The 23,329-nt window shown below is 47.3% G+C and overlaps 1 protein-coding gene across 3 annotated transcripts in view; it reads left to right on the forward strand.

The window, feature by feature from the left end:
• Positions 1-1,671: 1,671 nt before the first annotated feature.
• COL5A1 (collagen type V alpha 1 chain) overlaps positions 1,672-23,329 on the forward strand; it is a 160,296-nt gene continuing 138,638 nt past the window's right edge. For all 3 annotated transcript variants that reach the window (XM_076355031.1, XM_076355032.1, XM_076355033.1), the window contains exon 1: positions 1,672-1,771. In XM_076355031.1, coding sequence (XP_076211146.1) covers positions 1,672-1,771 — 100 coding nt within the window. The remainder of the gene's footprint in view (positions 1,772-23,329) is intronic.

Consider the following 23,329-nt stretch of genomic DNA (forward strand, 5'->3'; position numbering starts at 1 on the left):
TATGCTGAGCAAATAGCTAAAGCTCAACGCAAGTCCCTGTTGTGCTGAGTCTTCATCCATCAGACAGCCCAAAGCAGGGACAGGACGAGTGACCCGTATCTCATACATTGCCTTCCTTCCGTATGATAAACGGAATGGCCGGTGACTGCCCAGGTTCTTGCAGTGCTGAATGACCAAACCCATAGACAAGGAGACCGGAGTCCAGGGTAGGCAGAATGTGGCAGTTCAGGTGATAGCAATGGTGACTTTCCCTGTGGATGCCGAAGGCCTTAAGGATGCTGCTGTGCAAGGACTGGGGAGGGCTGGGATGCTTTGCTGTGGCTCAAGGTATGAGTCTATAGGTGAAACCACTGCTCCATGAAAATCATACAACTCCAACCACTAGAGTCACAGGAGCTGGGACTGTCAGCTGGATGTGTGCTAGCAATGATGCTCAGATCCTTAATGGCACTGCCAAAGCAAGTATTGATACAAGCAAGTGTCTTCAAAGCATTTTAGTTAAGGGAGAGGGCTGCATTTGGTTGTTCTTCCTTCTTTGGTCTCCAGATGACCTGATCTTGGTTTTGTTGAGGGATCTGCAGCATTGTGTGCCACCTAGTCCTACAGTGCGAGGTCTGTCCTCTTTTCCTGGGACCTGAGGGAGGACATTGCTGGAGGAAAGGATGTGGTGTGGGGAAGTCAATCGGCTTTTATGTTTTTTCAGTACCATACTAATATCACTGCTATATAATGCCAGAACAAGTAAAATAACTTGAAGTTGATGTTTATCGGTGTGATGCATCAGCCACCACTGGTGTGCGAAGGCGATCAGTGCTTGGTGGCACAGTGAGAGGAAGAGCCCCAGGAGCAGAGCAGTGCTGGGGCTGGACCCCAGGACAGGCCGTGCGTGCAGCCGGCGGGCCAGCAGCGCTTTCACCCCTTACTGTCCTCCTTGCCTGCCAGAGGAGGGTTTTGCCAGCCCAGCACCCAGCTAGCCTGGCCTTCCCTTTCCACTTCTTGCTTGCACTGTCTACCCTTTGCACGCATGTTTTGCAGCGGTGGCCTCGCTCTTTTTTTTTTTTTGCCAAATCCTAGCATTTTCCATGCTTCCACAAGCCCTGGGGCCCTATCTCCCTCGGGAGCCAGAAAGAGCAGGGGGCTGGGAGGGGAAGGGAGAGAAGACTCCGGCTTGTGCCTAACTCCTGTGGGGAAAGGGGGCGGGGGGGGGGGGGGGGGGGGACGCGACGACGACGGGCTGTTTTGGGGGCCGGGGCAGCCCGGCTGCTGCAGCCCCGCAGGGTTCAAACTTGCCGCGGGGCCGGGCGGGGAGGGGGGGGGGGGCGGGCGGGGGGGCCGGGCCGGGCCGGGGGGCCGCACCGCCCGGCCCTGATTTGCTGCGCGGCTCCGAGATTGACAAACTCTTGCCTTGGGTTTAAAAGAAGGAAAAAAAAGGGGGGTGGGGGGAGAGAAAGAAAAGTTTTTTCGCTGCAGGAGCAGGCAGGGGCCGGGAGTGAGCGCGGCGGAGCCCCCGACAGCCCTCCGCCCGCCCCATGGCTTTATAAAGCGGCTGCTCTCCGGGGGGGGCTGGCGGGGGGGGTCTGAGCGGCTTTTCTTTCGCTTGTATATATTTTTTTTCCCCCCCACCCTTTCCCCCCGAGTTGTCCCGAGCTGGTGCCCCGTTTTTTGTGGACCATGGATACGCACACGCGGTGGAAAAGGCGCAGTTGGATACGGAGCTGGTTGGTACCCGCTGCCTTGGTGCTGCTGGGTGCCCTGTCCCTCGGCCGGGCAGGTAAGCGGCCCCCGAGCCCCCCCCCCCCCCCCCCCCAAAGCCCCGTCCCCAGGGCAGCGGGGCGGTGAGTCCCGGCGGCCGCGGGAGGGAGGCGGGTGTCAGCGGCGTGCGGGGCCGGGGGGGGAGCCGGGCGGGTGGGGAGGGCGAGGTGGCTTTTGTGCGGGGCAAAACATTTGCCTTTCCTCACTCAATGCATTCCGGAAAGAAAAAAAAAAGAAAAAAAAAAACCAACCCACCCAACCTCCTTTAGCTGCCCGAGTCTCTGAATGCCATTTGTCAGGGGGCCCGTAAAAGGGGAAAAAAAAACCTTAAAACAATACTTTATTCGCTTTTCTTAGAGCAGAGCTGCCTGTTGCTGCGCTCGTTTTTCTGGAGCAAAAGTCGGGATGTGTTTCTGGAGGCTCTAGTTCTTTATATATCTGCGTGTATGTATATGTGAATATATATTTAGTCAACTGGAAACCTCTCGTCTTGCGTAGTTCCTCCTCTTTGAGGAGAAGAAACTTTTTGTCCAGAAGTAATCTGCTCTCCCCTCCGCACATCAAAGCGGCAGATCTCGGAACACAAAAGCTTTGCAGCCGCTTCTGCTCGGGACCCCAAGGCTCGCTCTGCCCCCTCGCCAGCCCCAATTTGCAGGGTTTCTCCCTAAAATTGTGGCCGAGTGTAGCAAGAGGAAGCTCTGTGAAGTACCAGATGTGCAACAGCACTAGACATGCAGCCAGAAAAACCCTGGAATGTCAATTTTTTTTTTACAATCATGCAGGAGTGGGACTAAGCGCTTTATTTCACTAAGTGGAGGCTTTGGGTTTGCTGAGTGTGTTTCGAGAGCTCTGCTTTCCAAATGTCTGCCTTCCCCGGGTGGGCTGTGAAATGCCAGAGCAGGGCAGATGGAGCCTTGGGGGTCTGCTGAAAAAGTTTTCTGTGTGTTTTCAGGGCGTTTTCTGAGTTTGTAGCGGACGCTTTGGAGGCATCGGTGCTCTGAGGTCTTTTTATCTTTTATTTCAAGGGAGAGACTAAGAAGCAGCTTGTCAGCAAAGCTGATTTTGAAATCTGAAAAGTTAAAGTAGATGGAGTTCTGCAGGGTAACTTGAGAAACTGAGTGAGAAGTGCCCCGAAGAGCCGAGCTGTCTGGGATTCAGCTTTCATGCTTGATTTTTGTGCGCTCTGGGTATTTTTTCCTGGGAAGCCCAGGCCAGCGGTGTTTGCAGAGTTGTTGGTGTGTTACCAGGACAAATGCGTGTGGGATTCTGTATATAGCAGCATGATGGAAATTACTGTAATTTCTAGGTTCTTAAAATGACCTTAAGGGAGAAAAGGTGGGCGTATGAGGAATGCTTTCATTAATGGTTTGCTTGCAAAGTCTGACCAAGATGGCAAATAAGTTGCTAGTCAATGAATAAAATGCCTCTAGAACATCGCTGCAGGGAAAGTTAACGGTGGTCGGAGCTGCCACAAGAGTTTGTGTTGTACTGCAAAAGTATCGGACTGTTAGAGCAGTGTTCTGATTAGAAGAATACTGGAGTGATACTAGCCCAGCTTGAGTTCCCCTTCTGTGCAGCCAGCTTGTCAGGCTGCTCTGTTACTTTGTATTAGTTGAAAACGGAATTATTACCAGTCTCAACTATTGCAAAGGAAAGACGACCAAGTTTTCCTTTTTCTTTTGTCTGTGCTAATGCTTTAATGGTTTCAGAGCATCCGCAGGCATTTTGCCTGTCGGTGTATATCCTTCGGACAGCTTCAGCAGAAGAACCTAGCTCCTTTTTAAAGCTACCCGGGAACTTTTCTGACACTTTTGGGTCCAGATGTGGGCTGCAGGAAGCAGAGGGCTGGCTGGAGCTAACGCTGCAGTGGGTGGCTGGAGAGCTTTTGTAGGGCTGATGTGCTGCTCTGAGTAATGACTCTTGCAGTGAAAGGCTTTGAGTTTTCCTAATGAGCCTCCTAATAGGACATCAAATAACTTAGATGAGGGAGGAGTCAGATTGGGACTGCTGATGGCATTGACTAATGCTCTTTATAGCTCTTTTTTAATCTTTCCAAGTTCTCTTTGGTTTTATTTCAGCTCAGATTGTTTCTGTTTCAGTTTCATTTTAGTTGGCTTCTCTGTATGGAGAGAGGTGAATCTTCTCAACCTTCAGAAGCAGACCCATCAGGTGGTTCCAAAGAAAGGGGGAAGACACCTTGTAGAGAGGGCTTCCAGCAAAATAGAGAAATAGCAATGTCAAAGGCAACATGAACTGAACTGCCTCTGAACACTGCCCTTGCAGCTCAGATTTCCCTGTATTTTAACAGATGATGTCACCCAAAAATCTAACCCACAGACAAAGTTGGAATCTGTCTCTGCTTTTACAAATCCCTATAAAATTGAATCAGGTTTCTGGGTGAAAATTTTTGGAAGCAGCAGTTTCCTTTAGTGGCAAAGAAAAGTGTAATGCCCTTTAAAAGAAATAAAAATGCTGGAAATTATGAAGTATCCCATTACCATCTGTTGCTTCTCTCCTTGGCTCTTCCCCAGTCATCTAGAATGAGCTAGAAAAAAAAAAAAATCTTTATCCAGCCAGTTAGAAGTGTTTTGTTTAATATTTTGCCAATCAAAAGTGTTGATATTGTTTTACAAGAAGAAATATGACTTTATAAGTCTGGAATTGATGGCAGATCTGATTTCCAGTGTAAAACCTGGATTATGCTGTCAATGTATTGCCAGATTGGAACAGGACTTTAACTTAAAAGCACCCAGCTGTCGGACGTGCCCCGTCAGGGGAAGCAGTAGAGGCGTTCAGCTGAGGTAATATATTATTCTTCCATGTAAGCTGGGGTCAAGATGAAAACTCTTTGCTGACCATTCACTTCGAGGTGGTTTTTGAAGGCTGCTCCTGCGCTCGCCTCCCCGCGGTGCCGTAGCCGTGCTGGATGTGGGAGCCGATTTCAGACTTGCGGTCGAGGAGCCAGTTCTGCTGGCTCCCACCAAAGCTAACGGGAATTTTGGCTTTTCAGTCTGAAGCATCGCAGTGTTGCCTGGGCAATAATTTGTTGGGGATTGGAGAAATCCCATTTCATCTCTGGTCTTTAGGGGTAGCTCTAAGGCAAAACCTGCTGAAGAGTTGCTAATTTTTGGCGTACAAAGAGGGAGAACAGTGTGGACTTGCCTGCTGGCATTGCTAGCTCAGATCCCTAACGCTGGATCCTCACATATAAAACCTCTTTTTAAGAGCAAGGGTAATCCAACAAACAAAACTGTCTTGATGTTACTCCTACTGCTTGCAAACAAAGTCTGCCCTAGAAGAAATAGGGAGAGGCTGTAAAGGGGATGTGCATCCTTATTTCAAATGGGTAGTGTCCCTGCCCCTTACATTTTGTTGTCAGAGATGTACTTTTGGGGTTCATTCCTTTTTGAAATGTAGAGCAAATCTAAGGAGTAGGTTTCTGTCTCATGATAACTTGCAGTCCAGGTTATAGCGTTGCAGGGGTTGTACTAATATCTATCAGAAGCCTTTGGGGTGTGACTTGCAATGTGGCCTCTGCTCTGATCTCCCACCTCTGTGCTGTGGGAAGGTGATGCAGGTGTGGAGGTGCAAACCTTATGAGCTGGGCACACCCTACTGGTAGGCCCCAAGAGAAGGTCATTTGTTAGAGTGCTGTTTCTCTGTACGTATGGTACCAGCAGCTGCACTGTACGTGATGCTCGCCATAACAGTTTTAATTCTGAAGTAGTTTTTCTTTCTCTCAGAGCTCCAACATGAAAATCTCTGCCACTGTCCCAGAGGCCCAGACCCTTAATGGGGTGTAGATGTCCTATCACCCTTGGTAGCATGTGCCTGGTTGCTTTTCTTCTAACACCGAAGATGTGGTCTGGTCCTGATGCTGTCTGTCCATCTCTGCTTTGGTGACTTGAAGTTTCCCTGTCTGTCCTGCAGCCTAGTTTGAGGGCATGGGCTTAGAGTATGCATTCTCACAACTGCTTTGAATTACAGATGTAATCTTTAAGATGAGACAAAGCATGGCAACAGATGCTGAGAAGCAGAAGGCACTGCTGTGGCATATGCCACTAATGCAGAGGCGTTTGTGTGAAGCATCATTTATAGATGCGTTTTAGGTAATCTGAGTTTTGTCTGGACTTCAGAAATAAATCTGTGGGAGTGCTTTCCAGGAAACTGCACTTCAGTCTGAGGGTTTTTTTTTCTTCTGTAGAGGTAAAGCAAACTGGCAATTAATTCTTTAAACAATTACTTCTCTACTTTTTGTCATATGCCCTGATTCTTTGACCTGCTCCCTGTGCTCTCCCTCTCTCTACACGATCTGGATGCTGGTGCTGCCCTTCCCGAAGCAGGTAGAGCATGGGTGGCCAATCGCTTTGTGTAAACGTTGAAGTCTGCGCTTGGAAAAACTGCACGGAGCAATACTGCTGTGAATGCTTCCACGCAAGCAGATTGAGGATTAGGGGCTTTCTGGCTCAGCAAACCTTCAAGGGGCAATGGGGGAAAGGAGGGACAGGTCAGCTGGCCCCTGGGGAGATGGTGTACATAGGGTAGAAAAGTGCTCAAATTGAGGTATCACCATGGTGATTCATGGTTTTGCTATTTATGTGTGTTTACGTGGTTGCCTGCGGATACGTCTGGAGAATGGTGGGACCTGGGAAGAGCAGGCAGATGAGCGCCCCGGGGTTGTTGGATGGCAGCAAACGCTGCAGGTGCAGAGATGGGTCTAGGACCTCGTTCAAACAAATGGTGCAGGCAGGGGCTGTTTGGCCTTAAAGGACTTCCAAAGGGTCGAGTGAGGAGCCCCTCCGTTGGCCTGCTGGTTGGCACTGGCATTAGACAGTAAGGACCAGTCTGCATACGCCATGGTTCGGGGTGGAGGTGCCCAGGTCTGGGGTGATTTGGGAAAAGCAATGCTATTTGGAGCTTGTGCTCTGCTATCCTGTGAATGACGTTGACGCGTAGCAGCTCTGAAGATGGGGGAAATCCCTGCTGTGTTACAAGTATAAATTTGGCACTTCGTCACGTAGGTACACGCTCACCCACGTATGCTCTCGCCTGGTTTGTTTAGCAGGAGTCTTATCCTCTGGAAGCAGCTATCGTTCTATAAAATGAATTATTTTGCAGAGAAAGGTTTAAAATGTTATTTGTGTTCTGTTGAAAACATGATTATAACTTTTCAATGCCTAGATTTTAGTAAATGGAAACTGCTGTTTAAAAAGAATTATCCGGAAAATAAACTGGGAATTGAACCATGAAACACACCTCAGACTTTATTCGTGTGGAGAAAGACTTCTTCCACTCTTCTGTGCTTCTATCCAGTGTAGGTGACTTCTCATCATGCATTTAGGAAAGCCCTGACTCTGCTGCAGGTTGAGATACTGCTGCTGTTGGGGATATTTTGGGAATGCTGAGGCCTTAAACAGTCATCTGCTGCAATTGGGTCAAATTTAAGATCTGTGGGATTTGTCCCACAGTAAAAGCCCATGTCACCACAAAGGCATGTGCACACATGAGTATGCTTCTTCTGGAGCTCAGTTTGATATCTCCGCTGGTTTCCCTCTGCTATCTATGTAGGTCCTTGACTTTTAGCTTCTGTTTAGTATGGAATGCAACCATCTATCTTGGATATATGGCAAGTCTGTTTGAGATAAGCAGTTAGGACCTGCTACTGGCATTGTGCTGGGAGACACCGTCTGTCCCCACGAAGGAGGTTCCCCCTTGGATCGGCTGACTTGGTGGGGGACCCCCAAGGGAGGGCTGATGCAACCAAAGGCACCGCTCCTGCGCTTCCTTCCAAGCTCTGGTTCTGCTGAGATGTGGAAGCTTCTCTGTGCTCAGGTATGTTCTTCTGGATCAGGGCTGCTCGGTGCCTTCTCTAGCTCTTGTTATTTTTATTTGGATTTCTCTGGTTATGACCCCTTTGGAGTGCAGCTGTTGTACAGAGCTATCGGGAGTAACAGTCTGAAGATGTTGGTAGGTTTTTTATTCCCTGCTAATGGGATGGTGACTTTCTGGGGAGGTTTTAGGAGACTTTTTTTGGAAGGGAAACCCTTCCAGGTGGACGCTGTCTTGTGCGTTCTGGAGAAGGCAGAGTGCCTGACATCTATATTGGGAAACAGTTCCGTTACTGGAGTTTGGCTGTCCCCCTTTGGCTGAACATCAGCAAAGCATAGCAGTGTCCTGAGCTAGCAGCTTCGTTGTTTGGCTGTGGGTGCAAATCTTTGACCAAGGCAAGCAGAATGCAATCTTCAGACCCTTAAGATTTTTTCTGCCTCCTGGTGTTGCCTGTTATCTACTTATACCTTCAGCTGTTGTTATTCTAGGCAGTGCATTCCCTCTCCTTTGCCCTCCTGGCTTGCTTGAGAGAGGTTCTTGGGACTGTCTTCTCCAGTTGCAGCCTGGCCTTGCTGTACATCAAAGATTTTATTCTTACTAGCTAGATTGGAGGCTGTGATAGGTACTGAGTTTGCAAGTTGACAGTTTTTCTTAAAAATAAAATAAAGCTTTGTGTGAAGCAAAGAAAAACCCAGTATGGGAAGAATGAGCAAAACCAGAAAAAAGTTGAGACATGAAAGAATGGAAAAATTTTGTTAAAATCTGATGTTATATGGAAAAAACTTAGGTTGGCAATGTGGTATAATTAGCCACCGGGTTACTGCTGGCAAGTTTCAAGGCTTTTGAAATGAAGCCTAGCACTGAGTGAACTGTCCAAACGATGCCGTGGTTTCTCTGTGGACATGCCTGGAAAATCTTTAGAACTAAAATAAATGAAGGAGCTGCACAAAAGGCATTTTTGAGGTTGGTTGCTCTGAGTCTGGGCTCTGTTTTTCTCTCCAGAAGTCAACAGGATTCTTAGCCTCATCTGGAAGCTTTCACGATGTTGAGAGATGTCATTTTTTGAAACTAGGAAAATGGTATTAATGTATTTACACAATCTTGAAGGAAAACTCCAACATTGTAATAAGCTGGAGAGGAAGAGGATGGTTTGGGTATTGAATGAGTGGAGTGATGAGCGCCCGTTCCTAACCTCTGCTGCAGACTTTCTCCCAGCCCTTAGGCAAGTTCCTGTGTTTCCCATGTCCCGGGGCCTGATCCTGTCTCCCTGGATGGAACCTGGCATTCAGGTGTTGCTTTAACAGAAATTTAATGCTGATATGCCAACAAGAAGTGTTTTCAAGCGCTGAAGTGTTCTAAGAGTCTCTCTTCATCTCTGTGCCTCAGGTTATGTTAGTGGTTGTGGTCTAGGAGTTTTCTACTTTAAAAATACTTTTCCTCCCTGGAATGGTGTTTTCCTGTCCAGCAACACTAGTGCCTCACACTGCAAATCCAGAAGGTTATTTAGATTTTGTCTTTAGATTTGGACAGATCTCTTGCAGGTTATATGATGGGGTACAATACGGACCACCATGCTGTTATATTGACTACTCTCAGAACACTTTGAAGTGTTAGACCTATAAATGAAATCCGAAGCAGGCAGAGGATCTCTCAGGCAGCCACATACATGCTTCAGTTTACTGGGAAGAAACACCCTTAGAAGCTGGAGGGATGCAAATGGAAGCGGGGTGCTGGATACTGAAGCTGGATATCCCCGTGGGGTTTTGCGTGCTAAGCCAGCGCTGTGGGCAGGAACAGGAGGGTCAGGTAAGTTGATGTCAGTCTGTCTTTTAGCTGGCTTTGGGGTGCTGACATTCAGCTGTTTTGCTGATATAAGAAAGTAATTCCAGTGGATCATCTTGCTGAGTGCTCTGCCACAGACTGGGATAAGTGGATTCATCCCTGTAGGTTTGGTTTGATTTCTTGAAGTCTCCCATGCCTGATGCTATAGTCCTCGTGGTGCTCAGCCCTGCTGCTCTAGGTTCACCTGAGAAAGATTTGAAGGCCAAACCTTAGCCTTGCTGCGCTCAGGGGCAATTTTTCCATTGGCCTGAACAGTGTCTGGATGTCACCCAAAGGAGCTAGGCACCCGGTTTTCCTAATGAGGGATGGGGGTGCATGTTTGGGGGGGGACCTTTTCTCCTTAGGAAGCTGCAGCTTGCTGGAGACCTGAATGATCTGCCTAGCTTAAATGCAGCTAAATCTTACTGTTAGCTTGGGATGACCCTGTATGCCATCCCTGCCTGGATCAAGCTGTGCATCTGCAGCCAAAGAGATGCTAATTCTTTCAGAGTAAATAAAGTAATAAGTTTTTTCCTGGCTTAGCTTTTAAGTAAACTGTTTAAAGCCCTGTTCTTTCCTTGCCTTTCTGCACTTCATTGCTATAACTTGCAAAGGACAGGGGAGTTTGCAGCTCTGATGGAAATGCTGTAAGAAGTTGATGGGGGGGGGAACTCCTAGAGGAGAGAGGTCACTAAGGGGTCTGCTGGAGTCCCTGCTTGAAGGGACAGGCAGTTTTAGTGGCCAGATTTAGATTTTCATTTGCATGTCAGCTGGAGTTTCTATTTTTTGTGTGGATATACAGGAAAGAGCCGTGCTTTGGCTGAGCTCATGTATCCTCGTGGAGAGCCTCCCTGGCCTCTTTTCCTCTGCTGTTCCTCCCTCCACCCCCTTTTTTGTTTCCAAGACAATACTTAAGTAAGAATTCATTGCAGCTGAATTCCTGGAGATGACACTGCCAGTTTCCCAGGATCTCTTACACTCCTGCAGCAATTTACACAGCAATTTTTGGTGGTAGGGTCCAAGCTCATTCAGCTGCACCCCTCAAATATGAATTAAGCGGTGGGTTTGTATGGTCTTTGAGGGGGCTCATCCTAGATGTGCTGGAATGAGATACCTACTCTGTGTGCTCTTGTCTGCTGCAGGGTAGAGCTTTAGTCTGAGGGCTGCAGTTCACCAGCTGAATAATGAATGCATTGTTTGTATGCCCTTATTTCCAGCTTGCACCATTAAAAGTGAATAGAAAGGTCAAGGAGATGAGTCACTGTGAATACAAGTGTCATTCTGCTCAGAAGAAATGGAAAAAAAGGAGCTTCTAAGCCAGGTGTTTCAGCTGGTGCCAAACAGCTCTGTTTCACTGTACTTTCAGGGAGTTACAAGAGTAAATCTGGGCTGAGATCTGCTGAGATGCTCAAGCACCTGAAAGTTAGCGAGGGGCTGGAGCTGGGGTTTGGCAGTTGTAGTTGCCAGGGGCTCTGAAGGCAGCTGCTGATGTAGGCTGTGTACAGAAAATCAGGGTGATATTCTGGAAGCATCGGGCTCATTGCTGCTGTTTTGCAAAACAAACAGCCGGAGCTTGCAGGGTTAGGAGCTCTTGTTCTCAGCTTCCTTATATATACCCAGTGGTACCCAGAAAAGGCCTCCTCCAAATCAACGTGGAGACTCCTAATACTTGGTCGGGCCGCTTTCCTCCAACACTTAGAGCAAGAGTAGCAGTGTTGTGAAGGTGCTGTCATGGGACAGTATTATCTCTTGAAATGCTGGTGAGAAAATGTGTGTTCCTTGACCGATGAGCCCCAGCGGGGTCCCAGCTCCCCCTGCACCATCCTGGGGGAAGGAGCTGCAGCATCAGAGCAGGGTGGTGGGATGTGTGAGTCTGCAAGGTGCCTGGAGGGTAAGCACGGGCCCATCCCCTGCCCTGGCCCTAGTAAATGCCCAGTTGTAAATTAAGCTTTTTTAATTTCCTGCCCGAAAGCTTCATTCGACAAGGCAGCTGGTTAACCACACTGGCAGAGCGCTGAAAATAGAAATGTGGCTTGTGGGTTGCGTGTGTGGAAGGGGGAGCGGTGAGCTGTGGATGGGTTAATGCCAAGTGGGTGGGATAGGATGGGGAGTTGGCTGGAATTTTCCTTTAACTGATACTGCCAGGGCAATTCCAATAAAACAGAAGTGGTGGCCAGGAGGCCAGAAAACAGAAGCCAGTTCAGAAGTTGTTAATGCTCTTTTTAATGGGGTAGAGTTTCTTTAAGTCATGAGCTCCTGTGCCTATGGGTTTCCTTTTTCACATGGCTGAAACACCCTCCTTTGGGGTTATCAGCATTTTGGCTAATTGCTTTTCACTGTCCTGGAAAGGAAACATCCACAGTGCATTTGAGATGATGGTGTGCTGTTGCAGACACTCCTGCATATTGTCTAGCACTGCTTTGGTATTTTGGCAGAATATGAATCCTGAGAGACAGTACATAGAAATATTTACATTTTTGATTTCTAGCCATTGGATTTTTCTGTTCTGAAGTCATTCCTCCAGTGTAAAACAATATTCCTCAAAAAAACCCCTGAAGTTTTATAATCCTGATTTATCCTCCCTTATTGAAATATATCTTCAGTAGAAAATTAAGCCAACTATTTTTCTTGCCCACCTAATGCACAATCATTTCCATAAACAACTTTCAAATGAATTTGCCAGTATAGCTTTGATCCAAGGTGGCTGAAAATTCAACACACGTTCCTTTTGAAATCAAATGACTGGGAACCAGGACTCATTTGCTAATGAGGCAATAGTGTGATGCTGATGGAGGGCTGTAGCAAGGCAGGAGTTGATGGCTTGTAGCTCATGTGCATGGGAGGACCCTGCCTGGTTTGTGCAGTGAAGCATTGGGTCTATAACCCTTGTGTTGGTATTGCATGGAAGGTAAAGATTTCTGCAGATAGATGAGGTGGGCGGTAGGTGTGTTTGATGGGCAGGACGCTGCTGCTGGCAGCGTGAGATGTGTGGGACCAGCAGAGCCGCTCTGCGCTTGCTGGTGTGTGACTCCATGGGAGCCACCACGCAGGAGAAGCCTGCTGCAGGGCAGGAGCCATGCTGGATGTGCCCTTCAGAGGGTTTCCCCTAGAAGATAGAGGCCGTCTGTCCCCCAGGTACAGCATCTGTTCCCTGAGTGTGGGCTGCTCAGTGTCTCATCTTGGAAAGCTGTCGATTCCTTGAAGGATAAGGACTGCTCACCTAGAGCCCTGCGGCTGCAGATGCTTTTCTTGTTGAGGCCAATGTTGTTCTCTGGATCTTGTTGGGTATTCTGCCTTTTGTAGCAGGGAGGGCAGATCAGTAAGAATCCCCTCATCACTTCTGTGCTCCAAAAGTGATGTGAGGGTGGGAGGAGGAAGTGGCTTTCATCCTGGCCACTGCCCCTGGCACATGCTGGCGAGTGCTCGCATAGGAAAACTGCTAGGAATGTTCTCTCGCAAGGGTTTGCAGGGATCGGGAGAGGCATATTATCACGTCTTGTACACTTTGGGAGAAAGTCCCTCGCTCTGCCTCTCTCAAATGTTTAAATTAAAACAATCTGTCTTTCTGCAACTGTTGGATGCTTTCCCCGCTGACCTCAGGAGCTGGGACTGGGAGGAGGAGCAAACAGACCCCAGTGCTTATAACTGGCTCTGGCTTTTTTTTTAAGCTTCAGTCCTGATTCCCTGCAGGATGCAAAACAGAAAAACAATAAGGGCCATAGCTGCTCTGGAAACATCAATTTTCCCAGTGTTCTTTTAATTAAGAGCTATATCAGGAAGCAGCGAAGCCTTTACGTGCTGGGGGCTATTGTCTTACAAGACTATGTATAGAAAAGGCAGCAGGCGTGCTTAACACTTCTGCCAGAGCTGGTGCGGAGGGTTAAGTCCTCTGCAGTGTCTCACCATCTCTTTCTTTTCCAACCACAGACCCATTCCCCCAGCAGGGCCTGACTGTGAGATGCCCCTTGTGAGCTGAGAACTAAGCACTGGGCAGGATCAGCCCTTTACTCCTTAAATGGGAAAGCACAGCTGAGAAGCTCTGCAGCCTTTGGCAGACGGCGATGCCCAAGGATGCTGGATGTGGTGTTTTGTACCCAGCCTCCGAATGCAGCCACGGTCCCTGCTTAGGGGGTTCCTGTGCACTGAGGGGAAAGTCATCCCTGTGCATGGGCCAGGATTTTTGGTCTGACCCTTTGGCGCTTACACACTGAGTTTTGTCTTGGCCCAGGGCCCTGTGGCTGGGCAGAGACAGGATTTTTTTTTTTCGCTTCTTGGCTGTGAGTTTGACTCTTGCAGCACTGCACTGATGCAGGAGTCTGTCCACGTGAAGCTGAGGGCAGATGCAGGGCTGGGACTGTCATCCCGTTGACCTTGGGAATTTAGGCAGTGAAGTAGCATAGCATCATCAGGCCTAAATCACAAAACTTCATCTTTTCTCTACCCCTGTTTTTGACTTGCTTTCATTGCCCACAAGCCTGCATTTTTTTGGTAGTTCACGGAACATTTACAGTGCTGGTTGGGATTCAGCCTAGGAAAATGCAATGTGATTTCTTGTGGCAATGGGGAATAGGCTTGGATAACACCAAGCTGATTAAGATTTTTTCCTATGAAATATGAACCACAACCAAAACTGGAGCTTGTTTTGGGTGTGGAAATGTCTGTAAAGAACTTTGGGTTCCTCATTTGAAGGTACCTAAAAATTCACACTGATAAACTTAGAGATGCTCTGAAACTTTCAGAGTCAGAACATCAGTTAATGTTCTGCACATTTAGAGTAACTGGGTAACCCAGCGTGCTTCCCTCCCTGCAGCTCCCTTCTCCAAAGCCTTGGCCAGACAAGCCGGGGCCCTCCTTGCCCTGGGGACACTCATCCCAAATAACGAACAGCCGTGCTGCTAAAATGAGCATGATTCCTGCAAGCCTGGAAATAGCTGAGTCTCTGCTGCTTGAGCAGAGCTGGCCAATTTGTGGCCTGGGACTAAGCTTTTTATGGATGAAGATGAAACCATCTGCTTTTGGGGGAGTGAAGTCTGCCACATCTTTGCTTTAGCTCATGTGGCCTCTAAGGAACCTGGGTGGGATTTGGGGCCCCATATTCCTACCCCTGTTGTGACTTGTGGGGTCAAGTTGATTATTTTTCTGATGGTGGCAAAATGCCCAGCCGCAGAGTATCTTATAGGAAACTTTAGTCAATGGAAAGGCTGAAAATAGATGTGGGAGATGAGGGGGAGCTTCTGTGAAACTGAAATGGGTTTTCTTATGCTGAGGACCGAAAGCTACAGATGTGCCCCAAGAAATGTATTTGGGGGAACAGGTCTATTTCAACGCTTTTCTTTCCGTTTTAGTGAGCAATGAATGGTAGGCGGGAGCGTTAATGCAGGCAGGTATGTCATGCCTGTGTAATGTCAGTTGACACAGGATTAAATAAGGCATGTGGAAAATTCTTCTAGGAAGTAAAGCCTAGTGAGAAATAATCATCGGAGAACTTGGGAGGTGAAATAACCTGCTCTAGACGAGCCACAGTCCTCATCTGTGCCCCTGGAAATCTGCCAGGCGATGGATCAGCAGCTTGGAAGGCAGTGGCGTACTTGGCGCTGGTGAGGCTGGCTGGTCTGAGAGCATCCTGCAGCGCTGGGAGAGCAGCTCTGCGTTACTGCACTCGAAAATGTCTTGCCACGTATAAAGCTTCCCAGAGCGAGCGGAGGAAGGGATGGATGTGGGGCAGGAGCGGCTCCGTAAGGCAAGATGTCAGTCCCTCTTGGAGAGGAGGCAGTTGCTACTGGAGGAACTAATGCTCTGCCAAGGTTGGGTGTGAAAAGCAGAAGCCCCTTTTCCTTTGTACTGAGGGCTGCAGCAGGATTATTTTAGATGTTTGCAGAAACAACAGAGTTGAGCCCAACGGCAAGAGTGCAGGGCTGGAGCGAGGAGGACTCGACGCGTGCACAGCGGCTCCAGCCTTGGTGGAGGTTTTTCATATAGGCTGGTTGGTCCTGGTTAGTGTTAAACTCCTGTTTCAGGCCACCAACCTCAGCGATGCTTAAACTGGGTTTATGGCTGCTTTGAACTGATGCTGTGGTGAATTTGACCCATGATGTCCTGTTTTTAATACAAAATTATTTTATTCTACTATCCATGCATGTAGTGATAGACTTGCAACTGGAACTTCTCTGCAGGCATGTCCTGATGGTTTTTGACAGGAATGGGCCGGAGGAGCCAGGGTGGCACTGGAAAAGGGTAGAGTCCTTTCCAAACTCTCATGGGTTTGGGTCATACGTGCAGCTGGTGTTATATTTTCTAGGATGTCTGTCTTAATGTCAAAGGGAATGTCTTGTCCCTTCTCCTTGCTCTGGAAAAGAGATCTCAGCATGTTAATGAAGAGGAACATACTGTAAGTGACCTCTTTGCACTTTTGTAAGGACAAAATTTGTTTTCCTGTAGCTATGAAAAGGCTGTCTTCCCTTTGAGTAATAAATGAGGGCATATAAAATGTACACAGATTACTTTTAAGCTGTTGTGTATGCCCTAGTACAAAGTACTTCATATATTGCTTATTTTAGCGATGGAGAGAATATCAAGCATGCTCCACGTATAAATCAGTCTTCTCAAAATATACTGATAACTCTTGGCATTTGCCTCGTCTCCAGTTTCCCAAATATTTTCTTACCTCATTTGGCTGCTTCCACTAATCAACACGCCTTTTGCTCATCTGTATGATGAGTGGTGCTGGGCTGCTGTACTTGTCCGCATGGATTGATGCTTTGATGTGTCATTTACCTTCTCTCTCTATATGTAAAAATACCAAACATTACTTATACACATTCACGAGTGGATGCACAAATGATTGGAAGTGTCAGCATGCGCTTTTCCAGATGGTGGAAGCATGTTCCTTACTTCATTTATTTCAAATGTCAAACTCAATGAAATTAATTACTACCAGACTTGAACTGAAGTGACGGAGTGATTCTTGTCTCCGTTTCACCAGCGTGGGGTGAAGCTGCACACTCCATAGCAGGAACAGCTTTCAGGACTTGAAATGCAATCACCAAACTATAACTCCAAGCAATGTAAAGATCTGGATTTGCAGCAGGATGACCAGTCTTTATTTGGTTTCATGGGGAAAGCTGGGTTTGGTCTTGGTGGGGAGGGATGTCTCCTGGGGGAAGAATGGCTTGGTGAGTGAAAGACTAACTTTGGCTTGGGTTTCTTCTCTGCTGTGCATGGCATGAATGCAGCAGCTTGCCTGGGAAGCGCCTTGCTGTTACCCTGCTTGTGATTGCAGTGCTGGTACCCTGGTGCTTGCTCTGGCATCTCTCGTTGCACTCCAGTAAGATCTGTATCTACCCTTCATCTTCTGCCCTTCTACTTATCTGCAAGAGGATGCTGTTGGGGTTTTTTTGTGTGCTATGTCCTGATAAGTTCTCAGGCTCTTTGGGGATAAGAATTGAAGTACTCGAGTTTGGGCAGGGTTGTAGAGAAGTTGCTCTGGTCAGATGTTGGCAAAGCTCCAGGGAGGGATGCTGGATTTGGGTGCCCAAGTTAGGGCAATGAAGGACTGAATTTCAGCTTAACAGCTCTCTGAATGAAAGCTCCGAGCTCTCGGCATTTTTGGAAACTGGGGGGTGGGTGACTCTCAAGACAGCCCCATTGAAATTGAAGCAGTAACAGAAAACGTAGTTCTTGGTTGCTGTTGTGTTTTATTCCCACTGTCTGTTTGCATCACGGCTGTCCCGGTTCTGGGAACTGTTCAGAGCTCCAGGGAGTTGCTTGGTATTTCATGCAGCCCCTGGGTCAGAGGCAGAGCTGAGAGGCTTCATCCAGAGCCTTAGAAACAATAACAGTGCATGCATTTTAAAGTGTTTGGTTTCCACCCTGCCTTTTGCTTCATATAAAAAGAGAGCATGTTCTTGTAAGGGCTTTTCTAGGTGATTCCTTCTAACAATATTTTTGCATTTCTAGAACACCTTTGTTCTTTTCAGAAGATACCTTGCAGCAATTCTGTTAAGTGGATCACCAGTTTGCCACTTACCTTAGGGAAATAGCTCTTGTTGGAGAATTTCTAACTATGCCTAATCTAGGATTCCCCCATTTTTAACCTTGTGGTCCCCATGCCTCTCAGGCTGTTATCTGGGCCTGATACTCTCTTCCTTAGTGGCTGCTTCTTCCAGTGTCTCTCTCAATGCTATTTGTGAGCCCTCCCTTGCCTACCATACCCAGAAAAATAAACAGCCCCGTCTCCTTTTGCCCTCTATTGTTTCTCTCTTTTGTGCTGAGTACAGTAATGCCTCTGAGCTACCCCAGGGCTCCTGCGTTCCCATGCTTCCCCATCCCTCTCACAAAGGACCTCTTTTCTCCCTGCCTTCTGGGTGTTGGGGCTCTGCAAATACGTGCCAGCGACCCTTTGCTCTGTATGAAAATAGCCCCTGCCTTTTTGTAGCTGTCATTTATTTTTGCTCCTTTAATTAGACTTGATCCTGTTTGTATATTTTTTTCTTTTGACCCTTCTTTTTACCGCAGGGAGTAAGTTTTTGAAAAGTTTTTCAGCTCCCTTTCTACCTGTGCATATCCAGCCATGCTGGCTCACACAAGTCTTCTCTCTTTGGATTAAGCTGGAAGGAAGTTTAATTGCAAGACTCCAAACATTCCTAAATATTTCCTACTTGTGTGTTGTAAGACTCCCCTGGGATGGGACTGCACACTTGTAGTTCAGATTATCCTTCCATCTGCTTTTGCCTAAAGCTGACAAGCTATTTGTGTGACTCCCTCAAATACTTGCCTCCGTGGGTATTTTAATACTGATGTCATCATTGAATTTGAAATATTCTTACTCAGTGGCATCTTCATTCATCCTGGCTGGCTGCTTTTCAAGGAAGGATCATGTCCAAATAAAGGACCTGATAACTTCTCATGCACTGTCATATGCTGAGGCTGTGGTTTCTCTATGTGTAGGAGAAGGATCTTTCCTTGCAATGAATTGCCTGCTTCTGTTAGGATTTCAGCAGAATGATGCTGATTTACACCACACGAGGATCTGCTCTGTGGTATCCTGGTGATGTACAGCTAAGCTGTTTTCCCACCTCATCAACATCTCATTAATCAAAATCCCTCTTCTGCTGCTGATCAAAGCCCTGGCCTTTGCACAGGTACAGACTTTATCTGGGAAAACATTTCCAGCTCGGTTTTTGGCGACCACCCTGGACTGCAGGCTGGAGCAGCATCCCTCAGCCACCTGACCACCTTTATTGTCCCCAGCCGTACTGCCGCTCATCCTGTCAGCCAGCTTGTTTAGAACATCTCTGCAGATCCAGCTTCATCCCCTGCCAAAGTTACTGCCTCTTCTTCCCTCTGCCTTCAACTCTCCAGCCAGCTGTGTGGCTGCCTTGAGTTGGTACCCGTGATGGCCGCTGCCGGGTGGTGCGGATGTGGAGTGGCAACATTTCCAAATGCATCTCGGAGTCAGCTGTCCTTCCAGAGCATCCTCGTACATCCCTTTGCTTTGTGAAGGGCTCTTTCATGATGGTGCTTTTGTTTGTTTCTGAGTGCAGAGGTGCGCTTGGCAGGAGATCAGTGTCATATGCTGTTAACCATGGTGCTTTCTAAAGTAAAAAGAAACACTTTGAGATGCTGTACAATTTCTCCAGGAGAAAGAACCAGAAAGTGAGTTTGCCACTGACAGCTCTTTGCTGTGCAGAGCAAGGCCGTGAAAGGGGATCTCCTCCCCCTGCCCTTTGCAGAAATGTGAGGGAGGAACAAGGGAGATGAGAGCAATTTAACTGTGGGGACAGAAGTGCTGGTTCTGCTCACAGCTCTGCTGGAACAGGACAAACTCACCCGGGGATAGAGGATGGAGTTGGGAAGGCAGGGTGAGCGTTGCAGTGGTGAGAAGTGGTTTCCAGTGTGCTTTGCTCTGAAAAGCAGGCGTGTTTCTTGCCAAACCTTGATTGATGAAGTGGAAAGAAGCAAACAAATAAAAATTCCCCACCCAGGCCCGCATGCATGGGAGTTGCTCGGGTGGTTGGGGCTGCCCATATGGAGGTGGCCAACAGCTGCTTTTTGTAGACGGTGCCTGCGAGCAGATTCCTGCCCCATGAGCTCGTCTGCTCAAAACAGCCTGGGGTCTTGTTAAAAACTGTTAAAGGGCAATAGGGCATGTTAGTCATCATCCTCATAGGATGACTGACACGTCATTACGGAGGGTCTGCTGAATGGCTTGGGAGATGAGGCAGGTTCTCGTGCATGTGCTTGGGGGGAAGGTTACGATGCACTTGGGACTGAATAGCAGTGGCAGGAAAAAAAAAATCCAGTTTAATGCTTATAAAGCATGTGCTTAATTAACATTTAATGTCTACCATAGGTGATTAAGGGGAAGTTTATCAGTTGGTCAAGTCAGTATGGTCTAATGTTCAGAGCTGCGGATGAACTGTTTCTTCATCACTCGCTGGCTCCTGTGACCTTGCTCAAGGCCGCTTGTGTTATTGTTATCCTGCTTATGATAAAGGAAGAAAATTTAACAGAAATGTTGTCAGCCTTTAAAACAAGGGGATAATGTCAAGGTGAATGTCTTGTACTACAGAGAACAGTTTAAAAAGTGGTTAATAGGTCAGGGTATTGATTTCTGCTTTTTACTCATCTGTTTACTTGCTGCATTTCTGCACCCTTTGGAAGGGTGAGAATGATGTGGGCTCTGCTTGGACTGTAGTTAAGAGACATTGGTACTGATGAGTGCTCTACCCATCTACCTTTAGTCTAGCTACGCTGGATTGATCGTTTGAAGCCAGATGGCTTTCAGGGGCCGCATAGCTTAGCGCAGGAGTCGAGTGTCTCACCCTTGGAGCTTGGGGCACTGACTTTGCTGCTGGCGGTGCCCAAGGTTGCTGTGTTAGATCTTGCTTGGGCGTCTCTGTGCTGTGATTGCATTTCTCAACATCATGTAAATGAATGCTTGTTGTGCTGTGTTCTCTTACACAAATTTATTTTTTGATTACCCATCTCTTAGGGACAGATTCTGCCAGCCTTATCACCTGACCTTATTAAGCAAATTGCCACTGAACATATTGGGATTGTTTGAAAGCAAAGTAATATACTATTCCTCAGTGGGAATAGGGCCTGGAAGAGTTATGTGGGGAGCATATGGCTGCGCTAGGCTTCTGCAGAAAACCTCAGCTCTGCTAAGCAGTTTTATTTACAAAGCTGCAATTTACTTGTTTCCCTTTAGAGAATTCAGTTGTCTGATGGAAAACTGGTTCTTCGGTGCTAGCAAAAATCAAAGCAAAACCAAGAAAGCCCAGCTTTTAGTGGCCAGTATATTAAGGTGTTGCTCTTCTGCGCTTCACTGGCTTTAAATGGAGTATATCTGTGTAGTTGTCTGTGATTTGTGTCTCAGAAACTCAGAACAATTTGAGAAGTATTTGTTCCTTGATAAAATTCTGAATTCCTTTCCAAATTTGGCACCATTTTAGGTTGGGGGACATCAGGAGAGCGGCCCTGCAGTGAAATTAATCTTTCAGCATATCTTTAATCTATTTTCTGGTTTTAGTCTGAAATGTGAGGAAGATTTGGGATTAAAATGGCATTTCACTACTGCTGGCAGTGAGACTCAATTTTCTTCATCTTTGATCTTTCTTTAAAGCAGTACCAAGACTTTGTTTCATGTTTGCTGTTGTATCTGAGCTCTGAAATAGCTCAGATCTGGATGAATTTGTCACTCTTTACTCCCAGGGTCCCTATGTGTCATCTTTATTGTTTATACTGCTAATTCCCCAAAATCCATTCCCTTGGGTTTAAGGCACTACGTGAACTACAATCTGAAGAGCAAGTTCACTGGCAACCCAGGAGGGGGAATCCTGCATTGAAGGGGGACAATATCTTGCTGGGCTTCCCTCTCCTGCCCACTGACCATGACTGAAAAGGCAGAGAAAATAAAACGTGGTGGGAATTGCTGCTGAATGTGCAAAGGGTGGGCCAAGTTGCTCTGCAGAAATGTGAAAGACGTTAATCCCACTGGTTCCCTTTGCCAAGAGCGCGCGTCTGCCACCCTTTATGTTGCCCTGTTTGTTTGGTGCTTTCTTTTTTCCTGCCTGGGAATGAGAATTTGCCCAGCTGCCTGTCAGGAGCAGGCAATGGTGGTTTGAAGGGCTCAGCATCCTACTGCTGCCAGGGTCTGGCTGTCTTTGCCTGTGGTGGCGCTCACCCTGCGGCAGTGCCAAGCACCTCATCCATCTGCCAAGATCCTTTTTCTGTCACCTAAGCTAGTTGCTTGCAGTTAAGAAGCCAGAAGTATCATTTCCTGAAAGCACTTGGAACATGTGTATTAGGATACGAAAAGCATCATTATAGCAGTCTGCAAATATTACAGGTCTGACTGATCAGAGTTGTGATTGAGCATTTTAAACCTCCAGGTATGATGAAGAGGTCATGCCGTGAAACCCCTTCCAGGCAAGTGAAAATAAGCTTGAGACTGGAATTGACCTTTCCCAGGTCCTGAGGCAAAGCAAGGTTGTTTTTTGTTTGTTTGTTTTTTGCTTGCAGCCTGAGAAAAGATGTCCTGGACATAGAGCTACTGAAATGCAAAGCCCTCTTCTTACCTACAGAAAGAAACGTGGCACTGGTCACCATGCTAGCTGAATATCACTTAAGGAAATCTTCAGTTGCTTCCATTCATTAGCTGGAAAGTAATCAGTTAGAGGAAAATATTTTCATATGTTTTTATTGGTGCTTTGGGACTGGTTTGTGGGAAGGTTACCCAATATTTATTATCTGCCTTTTCACTAGGAGGGAGCACTAATTGCTTTCTTGCTTGAGTTAAATGGGCTTGCAGCAAGTCAAGTTCTTGCAAATGCAAATACAGGGGGTCACCTTTCTTTCAGGTGCCCCAGGAACATCTTGCTCAGACTTGTGTTTGACTGAGCAAAAGATAATGAGGCACTGGGTCTCTGCACCGCCTCCTTATTGTGAAGGTAGCATCTTCCAAAGGCAGCATTTGCTGGCTTTGAGGTCTTTCCTCTCTTCACATCTGTCTTGGGGGTGGAAAGATCAATGGGGGGGTGAGATTTTTTTTTTCTCACTGTTCTAGCTTAGCTTTATGGCCCCGGATAGCTTCATTTCTATTCTTTCTCAGCCATGCTGTGATGGATTGTCTTGCTTTCAGTAACTTGAATCCCAGCTCAAAACGCCTCAGGAGCACAATAAAACTGAGAAAAAGAGAAGGAAAAAGATATTCAGCAAGTGATTATGTACTTCAGCAATCCATTGCTAGAAATCAGCTAGTGATATGATGTGGTGGGTGGGGGTGAGATAGACAATCAAATGTCTGAGCTACATGTGCAAAATGAGGGTTGTGCCCAGGAGCAAGCATGGTCACTGGTCCCTCCCTGCATGCTGTGAGCAAGTCTGTGATGGGAATATTGTGTCTTCTCATCTCCTTTCTTAGAAGATTTGGCAAAGTTGGAAGGGATTTAGGAAACAGCAGCTGGAGCAGTGGTGGGGCTTGGAGGCTGGACTTGCAGGGACTCATTGAAACAAGTCAGTAGGGGAAGGTCCTTTCCAGATGCTCAGGAGCATGAAGGGATTTTGGTGCTGAACTTGACTATTTGCTCAGAGTGGTAAATTTGAGAGCTGAGTGCCTGAGCCAGGCCATAGGGAAAAGGGGCCATGTAGAGAAGTCCCGAAGGAGTTGGTTTGGGGACCTTTACAGCTATTGTACAAAGCACAGCTGGAAAAATGCCCAGAAGGAAGAGTGCCTGGCAGGAGATGGGCTGCGGACCAGCAGATCTGTTGCTCTTGCAGCTTGTGCTCTGCTGTCACTGACTCTACTGGCTCTCCTGCCTCTGCTGTGCTCCCTGTTGAAGCAAGGTCCCTGGAGGCACCTGAGGAGCTGGAGGTGGTGTCACCATTTTGGTTTCTCTAAAGCAGTGGAAAGAGGCAATTTTAA

The sequence above is a fragment of the Aptenodytes patagonicus genome, chromosome 18 (genome assembly GCF_965638725.1).
Source record: "Aptenodytes patagonicus chromosome 18, bAptPat1.pri.cur, whole genome shotgun sequence".
Classification (NCBI taxonomy): domain Eukaryota; kingdom Metazoa; phylum Chordata; class Aves; order Sphenisciformes; family Spheniscidae; genus Aptenodytes; species Aptenodytes patagonicus.